This window comes from Aotus nancymaae, unplaced genomic scaffold, assembly GCF_030222135.1.
Source record: "Aotus nancymaae isolate 86718 unplaced genomic scaffold, 86718_ANA_hifiasm-v0.15.2.pri h1tg000011l, whole genome shotgun sequence".
Lineage (NCBI taxonomy): Eukaryota > Metazoa > Chordata > Mammalia > Primates > Aotidae > Aotus > Aotus nancymaae.
In genome coordinates this window covers 58,786,148-58,797,051 of record NW_026988422.1, presented here as the reverse complement: position 1 = coordinate 58,797,051, position 10,904 = coordinate 58,786,148, and the positions used below count along the sequence as shown (strand labels likewise).

At 43.2% G+C, this 10,904-nt stretch overlaps 1 protein-coding gene across 1 annotated transcript in view; it reads left to right on the top strand.

Moving 5' to 3' along the window:
- Positions 1–945: 945 nt before the first annotated feature.
- The window catches only part of TMED10 (transmembrane p24 trafficking protein 10), a 46,524-nt gene continuing 36,565 nt past the window's right edge, over positions 946–10,904 (top strand). Inside the window, exon 1 of the mRNA XM_012438067.2 lies at positions 946–1,214. Coding sequence (XP_012293490.1) covers positions 990–1,214 — 225 coding nt within the window. The 5' untranslated portion in view covers positions 946–989. The remainder of the gene's footprint in view (positions 1,215–10,904) is intronic.

Here is a 10,904-nt window from a genome sequence, read left to right as displayed (position 1 = left end):
ATAGTATAGTGTCTGGCATACAGTAGGTACTCTATTGAATGAATGCATGAATTATTACCATGTGAATTTGCTTGTCTATTTGAAAATATTAATAGTTAATTTGATCCCTAAAGGGTTTGTGCACTCAAAATACACACATACTCACTTTCCCTGATAACACTTATTTGGTAAACCCTCAATTATGTTCATCTGAGACTGGACCAAAACATGTTGTTTTATTCAATTTAAATACCAAATTCAAATTTGGTTTGAATATAGTCTGCCATAGAAGACGTTAAATGTTTGCCAAAAAAAAAAAAAAAAAAATACCCTGCACATTGAGGAAGCCAGACAGTCACTGCAGCCCAAATACCCTGCTGGGGACATGAACTGGAGATCTTGCCCGACACACATTCATCAGGTGACCTCTACAACTTCTTGTCTAAGGTACTGGTCCACATTCGCTAATAGCCAGGTTGAAATCTTTCCTCGAAATATTCCTCTCTAGTGTCTCAATGCCCCAGTCGTCATCAAGGTGTCAAAGGCGCGGCGGTTGCCCAGTCCCCGGAGCCACAGCCTCATCCCCCGCCCTCGCGCCTGGGCGGCGAGTGGGTGGGCCTAGCGAAGGGCCTTGTGGCTGTTTCCTATTGGGCCTTGGTTGCTATGGTGTCACTCGCCCTAAAACTCGTGGGTACATCTTCCGGAAGTTAAAGGATAATTACTTCCAGGGCTGCCCATACTTGCCATAGCCGACTCAGTAGTCACTGACCTCAATAAAAATAAAACTTTTGCAATAGTATTCCAGTAAAGCTTCTTAAACCCCTAAACTTGTGGTTTTGACATGGTACCTATCCTTTCTTCCCTTTTCAAAAGATTCACTACAGATTCTTTCACGATTTGCCAGACTCCAAAATGGCGCAGAAGGCATCAGTAGGTCAGAGGCGAATCACGTGGGTCCTCCCGGTTCCGGCGCGGTAGAGGCCTGAGGTGGTGAAAGAGTCTCCAGCACCATGTCTGGTTTGTCTGGCCCACCAACCCGGCGTGGCCCTTGTCTGTTGGCGTTGCTGCTTTTGTTCTTGCTCGGCCCCAGCTTGGTCCTCGCCATCTCCTTCCATCTGCCCATTAACTCTCGCAAGTGCCTCCGTGAGGAGATCCACAAGGACCTGCTAGTGACGGGCGCGTACGAGATCTCCGACCAGTCTGGGGGCGCTGGCGGCCTGCGCAGCCACCTCAAGGTGCGGCACTGGGTGTCTTGGGGCCGGGAGGGAAGACGGCAGGCTTAGGCGAGGGGAGGCCCGGGTTTGGGGTGTCGGGCCGGAGGAGGCCTGGAAGTTGTTCTCGCCTCCCGGGAGCGCGAAGGACGTGCGGTGGAGCCCGCCCCCTCAGCCCGCTGGTTGCCATTCGCAGGGCGGGGCTGAGCACCTACGCCTGGGCACCCCAAGAAGGGCTGCGAGGCCTTGGCGGATGTGGTGACACCCGAGCTGAGGCGGTTGTTGGCAGGATCCTATACCAGCTTTGGTCCCAGATACCTTGAACCGTAACTTGGTTCTCCAAAGAAGTCTTGGGATGTTGAATGTTTATGGAGTTTGGCATCATAAGATACCGCGATACCTGCAGGAAAGTAGTGGAGACAAAGCTAACTGTGATTAATAAAATACGTTATTTATTGAACATCTGCTGTGTCAGTTACTGTGCTACTTTGCATATATTACCATTTGGTTCAGGCACTACCCTATGCAGTAGGTGGGTACTGTTAGCCCCATCTTACAAATGAGGAATCAGAGAGGTGGGATAAACTAGTAATGTCACAGATGGAATTGATTCTTATTTAGTTTGGTAGTGAAGTATGTTGAGGGAAAAACGCTGCAAACTTATTCTCTCCTTGTTTTAAATTTGTAATTTCTGTAGTTGATTAAAGTCGATTATTGGTTACAAAATAGTCTCAGTCTCTAGTCCTTTTTCTTTGGTATGCCAGAATCTGGACTCGGCTGCTTTTATGTAAATATCAACTATGCTCTTGCATGGTGACAACTACTATCGTAATACCAGTTTGGTCCCATTTTGGAGCTAAGAATAGTCTGGCCTGGACTTTGAGACATTAATATAATTTAATATCCATCAGTATTTGGTTGCATTTTGGTAATGTTATTCATTCACAATAAGCAAAGTTTTTTTTTTTTTTTCTTTGGGGCTTTTCTTATATTAAATAGTAAGAAATTTTTATTTTTTAATATAGTTTTAGATGTAATAAGACCATAACATATGTTAAATTAGTGGAACCCAGTAGGGTGGTAATACATGTAATTTATTTCTACTTTATTTAGGAGAGAGAATCTATTTTCTAGACAGTTACTCTGTGACTCTGTTCTCTTTGGGTTCCAAACTTCAGTCTACTCAGGAAAATAGTGATGGCATAATTTTAGAAGCTTAGATACAGTGTTTCCAGGATGGGAGATCATGCTTGCTGCTCTTCAGAGGATGTTCATGGACTCAGGGAATTTCCCCAGTGAAAGAGACCTTGCTCTCATCTCCAGTGTTGCTGTCTGATTTGTTCTTATATTTTAAAGCCCTTCAGTGGCTCACTGTTGCTTGTTGATAGTTTGAATTTCTCAACATGCTTTGTTGTGCTCTTCATGATCTGCTCCTGAGCTATACATATGGTCACTTCCCACTTTGCATTCTACATGGCGCCACCCTGAACAGTACCCTGAACTCACTTATTTTCTGAACTGCTTTTGTTTATGTTTTGTCTTACTTATTAGACTATTAGTATCCTCAGGGTAGGAACTATTCTCAGGTTCATCCTTTCTAGAATGCCAAACCTGTTACCTTGCTTCTAATAAGTTCTCAATAAATAACAGGAACCGTAGTTTAGCATGGCCTTATGGGAATTACATTGAATCTGGGGCTGCTGAAGGGACCACAACAGCAGGAGTTTAGGCTGGGCACCATGGCTCACGCCTGTAGTTCTAGCACTTTGGGAGGTCGAGGTGGGCAGATCACATGAGGTAAGGAGTTCGAGACCAGCCTGGCTAACATGGTGAAACCCTGTCTCTACTAAAAATACAAAAATTAGCTGGACATGGTGGCACGTGCCTGTAATCCCAGCCACCCCGGAGGCTGAGGCAGGAGAATCGCTTGAACCCGGGAGGTGGAGGCTGCAGTGAGCTGAGACTACACCACTGCACTCCAGCCTGGGCGACAGAACAAGACTCCATCTCAAAAAAAAAACCCACAAAAAAACAGCAGGATCTACACCCTGCATTTTGCCATCACTCAGTTGCTCTCTTGTGTCTGCTCTGTTCTTTTGCTACTAACCAGCTTAGTGGAAGTACAGGGGTCCTAAACCCAAATGTCAAATAGGTAATATAATTGAAGGAATTGGACCAGGGGTGAGTGGGTGTGTGTGTGTGTGTGTGTGTTATTTTTATATACATATATATATATATAATTGCACTTTAGGTTCTGGGGTACATGTGCAGAACATGCAGGATTGTTGCATAGGTACCTACATGGCAATGTGGTTTGCTGCCTCCATCCGCCTGTGGACCAGGTATTTTTTAAAAGCAGCAGTGATGATAAACAGAATAATTTGGTGTAGTGGAAACTGTTAATTAGAGATGACCAATACTCAGTTCTTGATGAGACTTGCCATGCAAGCATGTGGGCTCTTTTACCATATCTGATTTTTTTTTCTTTTTTTTTTTTTTTTGAGATGGGAGTCTTACTCTGCCACCCAGACTAGAGTGCAGTGGCACTGTCACAGCTCACTGCAGCCTCGACCTCCCCAGGGCCCAGGTGATCCTCCTACCTCAGCCTCTTGAGTACCTGGGACTACAGGCACATGCCACCATGACCAGCTAGTTTTCATATTTTTTTTTTGTAGAGACAGGGTTTTGCCATGTTACCCAAGCTGGTCTCGAACTCCTGGGCTCAAGTGATCTGCCCACCGTGGCCTCCCAAAGTGCTAGGATTACAGGCATGAATCATTGCACCCAGCCCCCACCTGATTTTTCAAATGAAATAGGAACACTAGATTTTGAAATGAAAGGTCCTGATTTTTATTTTTTTATTTTATTTTATTTGTTTATTTTCTGAGACGGAGTTTTGCTCTTGTTGCCAGACTGGAGTGCAATGGTGCAATCTCCGCTCACTGTAGCCTCCACCTCTTGGCTTCAAGTGATTCTTCTGCCTCAGCCTCCCAGGTAGCTGGGATTACAGGTGCCCACCACCACCACGTTCAGCTAATTTTGTATTTTTTAGTAGAGATGGGGTTTCTCCATGTTGGTCAGACTGATCTCAAACTCCCAAACTCAGGTGATCCACCCACCTCGGCCTCCCAAAGTGTTGAGATTACAGGCATGAGCCACCACGCCCGGCCAGCTCCTGATTTTAAATTTCACCAACCAGTTTTCAGTGCTGTAGAGCCTCAGAAATTCTGGCCCACCGGAGAACCATGGATGTCATCGACCTCACTGCTGCTTTGCCACTCCATTCTCCTCAATAAAATGATTTGGCCCCCTAAAAATAAAATAAATTTCACCAACCAATTCAAATTGGTTTTGGCATTGATTTGTTTTCACCATTATGAAGAATAGTATAGTGAGTTCACCTTTATACCCATTACTCAGATTCAGCAATTAACAGGATCTTTCCACACGTGTCATCTTAACTGCTTCCACCATTTCATTTCATGCTAAATTGTTTTAAAGTAAATCACAGATCTCATGGTATTTCAGTCCTGCATACTTCAGCATGCATCTATTTTTATTTATTTTTTTGAGACAGACTCTTGCTCTTGCCCAGGCTAGAGTGCAGTGGTGCGATCTTGGCCCACTGCAACTCCACCTCCCAGGTTCGAGTGATTCTCCTGCTTCACCCTCCCGAGTAGCTGGGACAGCAGGTGCACACCACCACGCCAAGCTAATTTTTGTTATTTTTAGTAGAGATGAGGTTTCACTATATTGGTCAGGCTTGGCCTCCTGACCTCAAGTGATCCGCCTGCCTCAGCCTTTCAAAGTACTGGGCTTACAGGCATGAGGCACCATGCCCAGCCTGCATCTCTTTAAAAATATAAACATAACCACAATGTTATGTGGCTATAATCACACCTCACAAAATGAACAGTGGTTCCTTAATACCCAGTCCATATTCTGATGACCCCACTTGTCTCAAAAATGTCTTTTGAAAGTTAATTTGTTGTCTCTCTCAAGTGTCTAATCTAAAGCAGTCTCCTTTTCCTCGCACCTCCTTTTTTTTTTTTTTTTTTGAGGTGGAATCTTCCTCTGTTGCCCAGCCAGGTTGGAGTGCAATGGTGCGATCTCAGCTCACTGCAGCCTCCATCTCCTGGGTTCAGATAATTCTCCTGCCTCAGCCTTCCAAGTAGCTGGGACTACAGACGTCTGTCACCACACCCGGCTAATTTTTGTATATTTAGTAGAGACGGGGTTTCACCATATTGGTCAGGCTGGTCTCAAACTCCTGACCTTCTGATCCGCCTGTCTCAGCCTCCTAAAGTGCTAGGATTACAGTCATGAGCCACTGTGCCTGACCCCTCTCACCTTTTTTATGCTTGCAATTGAATTGTTGGAGTCAATTGCTCTTAAAAGAATGTCCAACATTTTGGATTTGTCTGTTTGCTTCTTAGAGGTGTCTTTTAATGAGTTCTTCCCCTGTATTTTGTAAAAGGAATCAGCTGTAAAGGTGTAACCAGATTCAGGTTTATCTTTTTGTCAAGGGTATCACTGCAGGAACACAGTACTTTTTGTGCCCCATATTGCTGCTGCTAAGATTGATCAGTGGATTGTGTGTCTTAGTGTCTTGCTGCTGTAACAAGTTACCACAAATTTACAGCTTAAAACAACAGGGATTTGTCTTACTCGTTCTGAAGGTTAGAAGTCCTAAAATCAGGGTGTTGGCAGAGCTGTGTTTCTTCTGGAGACTCATTGTGAGTGAGGTGGGGATCCATGTTCTTGCCCTTTCTAGCTTCTTGAGGCCACTTCTATTTGGCTCACATCTCCTCCTCCATCTTTAAAGCCAGGATGGGCATGGTGGTTCACGCCTGTAATCCCAGCACTTTGGGAGGCCTAGGTGGGCGAATCACTGGAGATTAGGAGTTTGAGACCAGCCTGACCAACATGGTGAAACCCTGTCTTCACCAAACATACAAAAATTAGCTGGCATGGTGATGCACACCTGTAGTCCCAGCTACTCAGGAGACTGAGGCAGGAGAATCTCTTGAACCTGGGAGGCAGAGGTTGTGTTGAGCCACAGCACTCCAACCTGGGTGACAGAGCAAGACTCTGTCTCAAAAAAAAAAAAAATTAAAGCCAGTAACATAGTATCTTCAACTCTCTTCCTCTCCTTCCCTTTTCCATCCTCTACTTTGTTCCTCACCACCCTCTCTCCCACTGTCCTTCTCTCCCCTGCTATTATCATCTCATCCTCATACTACCTGCCTCCCTCGTTCCCATATAAGGACCCTTGTGACAGTCTTCTCCACCGCAAGCCCCTTAATCTGATTTAATCACATCTGAACAATCCCTTTTGCTATGTGAGATAACACATTCTTGGGTTTTAGGGATTAGGATGTGGATGTCTTTGTGTGGGGGAAGCATTTTTCTCTCTACCCGGGTATTAGTAGCCTGAAGACTTCATTGTAAAGTTTCCCGTTAATCTTTCACTTAGGAATTCGCTGATGACCACTGTGTGAATTTATTATTTCATTAAGGTTGTGAAATGATGATTTTCTAATTCTGTTACTCCTTCCATATTTATTAGCTGAAATTATTCTTAAGGAATTAATCAATTAATATCATCTAATTACCCTAAAATGTATCATTCATGTAGGCAGGATAAATGCAGAATTGATTTCTTCTAATTGATCATTTTCAGAGTAAAGAATTGTTGCCCTTGTCATTTTCAGTGTTGTCCAAGAGTTTTTGGTTTTTTTTAAAAGTATTTTACTGAACTCTGTGTTTGTTTCAACTTTTAGAGTCATTGTGTTTTTAGGCAGTTGTTTCCATTCTTTATGCTCATTTCGTCCCTTTGGTTCCTTCATATTAGCACCTGCATTTTTTCAACATAATCCTGTTAGGCTTTGATAGCATCCTTGTTTTCTGGCACAACGAAGTATTTTAGGCTTGTCTTGTATATATCTATCCCCTGACCTCAGAACAACTGTTCCTCTACAGAATGCTGGTTCCTTTTTGTGGGGATTGGTATTGGGAGACCACAAGCCACGTGTCATTTTTGAAAATGTTATATACCATGGAAGCCACAGAACACATCTGGAGCTGATTCAGCCCTATAGCAGCTTTCAGTGTTTTTCAGTGTCTGTTCATTTAGTTCCACTTTTTCTTATGTTTTGACAACTGCTTCAAGGATTCTCTCTGTGCATCATTTTAGCTATTGAGGTGCAACTCCTGAGTGCCAGAGCTCCTTTTCATATGCTAGGCCACATTGAGGTCTCAGATCAGCCAATGGCTTGTCTTCTCTTTGGTCACATGTCCACCCCTGGTTCAGGCCGATGTGGTTTGATTTGAAGTAGGAAGAGAACTGGAGAGACTGGTACAAAACCTGGTCACCTGAGCTTGGCATTTGGCAGTTGTGCTGAATGAGGCAGTCTTTTTTTTTTTTTTTTTTTTTTAATGAGATGAAGTTTCTGTCTTTTTGCCCAGGCTGGAGTGCAGTGGCATGATCTCGGCTCACCAGAACCTCCACCTCCCAGGTTCAAGTGATTCTCCTGCTTCAGCCTCCCGAGTAGCTGGGATTACAGGCACACAGCACCATGCCCGGCCAATTTTTGTATTTTTAGTAGAGATGAGATTTCCCCATGTTGGCCAGGCTGGTCTCAAACTCTTGATCTCAGGTGATCTGCCTGCCTCAGCCTCCCAAAGTGCTGGGATTATAGGTATGAGCCACCGTGCCCAGCCCAGAGCAGTCTTTCTTATAAGTGTCTGTGTGAATGTAGTGCCTTAGTTAATCTGTCTGATTCACTTTCTTCCTGTCTAGGTACATCTTAGTATCCAGTGAATGCACCTATGTTATTATACACCTCTCTGTGCTGCAGTTTTTTGTTTACCCATTTCCTGGGATAAACTATAAGCTGCTTGAACAGAGACTAGGTTTCATTCATCATTGCAATGCTTGCCTAATATAGGGCCTGGCACATAGTAGGACTTCATCCTAAGGAATTAGTGAGCAGATGAACAAGCACCGTCCTTGCCTCATCTCTGATCTTTCCCTCTTCCATTCTCTTTATTTCCTTTCTCCCACTCTGACTCTAGCTATACTGAACACCTTACAGTTCTTTGAATATAATGTTCTCTTAACCTGGATCAGTCTTTGCCTTGCTGTGTCCCCTATGTGCCCCATTGGCTTATAACTTTTTTCCCCCCTCACCAAAAACTGTATGAAAAGATACTATAGCACATATACCATTACATCCTGTTGTACATGGCACTTTTCGTACAGTGCAGTGTTTATTTTGTGAACTCTTCAATGCCTTACTCATCTTTGTCTTCAATTTAATGTACACATTGTTGTACAACTGAGTTAAACATCTTAGTCTTCTTGAGAAGTCTTGTGGTATAATAGAAAGAGACTAGATTGGCTGGGTGTGGTGGCCCACACCTGTAATGCCAGCGCTTTGGGAGGCTGAGATGGATGGATCACAAGGTCAGGAGTTCAAGACCAGCCTGGCTAACATGGTGAAACCCCATCTCTACTAAAAATACAAAAGTTAGCCAGGTGTAGTGGTACACACCTATAATCCCAGCTACTCAGGAGACTGAGGCAGGAGAATCCCTTTAACCTGGGAGACGGAGGTTGCAGTGAGCTGAGATCACACTGTTGCACTGACTGCATCTCAAAAAAAAAAAAAGACTATATCTGAAGTAAGGTAGATTTGGTTCAGATCCCACCAGCTCCACCACCTAAAGGATATATGGGTCTTGGGGGGATTACTTAACCCTTCTCCTCTGGTCCCCTTTCTGTAATATGGGAATTGTAGAGCTCATATACTTGAAGGCCTGATTGAGATGGGTAAGGTTTTTATTGTGTACGTCCCATTATGATGCTCCATAGATGTTAGTCCTCTTTTCTTTCCTTTGTATTGAACAAAACTTGAATTGCTCCTCAGAGTCCCTCATGGTATATGTCATTGAAATAACTAGATATGGAGTATTTTAATAAGAGGAATTACAAGTAGTTTGTGATTCTTTCATTCATTCAACAGATATTTATTTGATACTTAGTATGTATCAGACCTGGCTGGGAATATGAGGATAAATGGGGTACAAGGTCCTTGAGCTCTCGTGGGTAACAAAGACAAAAAAACAAGTTAAAAGAATAGAATTTCAGGTAGTGATAAGCACTATAATGAAAGTTCAAGGACCGGGGAGTAGTGGGTGACTAATGAGTTAAAGAGTGTTTGAGTGGTCAGGGGAGGCCTTTCTGAACAGAGAGAGAGAAATGGATTGAAATGATGGGTGATCCTCTACTGCAAAGATTTCTACTTCAGGCCTATGTTGAGATGTATTTTGTGTTAAGCTTTCCAAATTGAGTCTGTTCCATACTTCCCTACTCATTTCACAAAGTGAGGCTAAATCAAGATAACTAGTGTCAGATATAAAGACTTTGCTGTACGTAATTGAAGCAGGAAGTATCAACTCATCATTCATAGTGAATATAGAATTTTCCCCCATTACTTCAGGTCCATAATAAAAGCCTGTTGCAGGGACTCAGAATCTTACCTCTTTTGATTTGAATTGAAAACCACATTTATTTTATTTTATTTTATTTTTGACATGCAACTTTGCTCTTTTTGCCTGGGCTGGAGTGCAATGGCGTGATCTCAGCTCAACACAACCTCCACCTCCTGGGTTCAAGCGATTCTCCTGCCTCAGCCTCCCGAGTAACTGGGATTACAAGCATGTGCCACCATGCCCAGCTAATTTTATATTTTTAGTAGAGATGGTGTTTCTCCATGTTGGTCAGGTTGGTCTCGAACTCCCGACCTCAGGTGATCCGCCCACCTCAGCCTCCCAAAGTGCTGGGAATACAGGTGTGAGCCACCACATTTTTATGAATACTAAATAGATGCCATAATAGTTTACTAGGATTCGGTACTATTTATTATTTAGAATGCTTCTTAATAGTGAAAATCTGGGGATAAGTTAATTTTAGGAGATAAGAGGAGTTGTTTTCTAAGGATGATTTATACTTTGGAAATAGATTACAGAAGGGGGGAAAGCCAATTATGAGGAATTGTCATAATCATCAACAGAAAGGAAAGAAAAGCCTGATGGTAATAATTTAAGTCATTTACAACACCTTTTTAGCTTCTTCCAAATAATCTAATCAGTCTGACATTTTTTAATTGTCATTTTCAAGAGTGCTGATGCTAATTAACAATTCATTTGGTGAAATGAGATTTTCTAAAATTTGGGTATTTATTATTTTGCTCTGGCTAGAGTGCAGTGGCATGATCATAGCTCGCTGCAACCTTGAACTCCTGGCCTCAAGTGATCCTCCCACCTCCACCTCCCAAAGCATTGAGATTACAGGCGTGAACCACCACACCTGGCTGAAAATCTGGATCTTATACCCAGTTATGATTTTAATCCTTGCCAACTAGCTTATGGATAAGAAAGCCAAACAGATCCCCTAAAGAGTTCAGCCTTCACTCATAGGCCTACCACAACTTAAGCCTAAAAATTTTGAAGAAGTAATTTGGCAGTTGAGAAGCGATTGACTTATAACTTCTTTTTTCCCCTCACAAAAAGTGTTATGAAAAGATACTGTAGGCCAGGCATGATGAGAGAGAGAAGAGGGAGGAGGTTGGAGAGAAGGGGTGGGAGGAGAAACAGAGAGTGGTAGAAGGGAGAAGAGGTGGGGGGGGACGGAAGGCAAAGATGCTATAT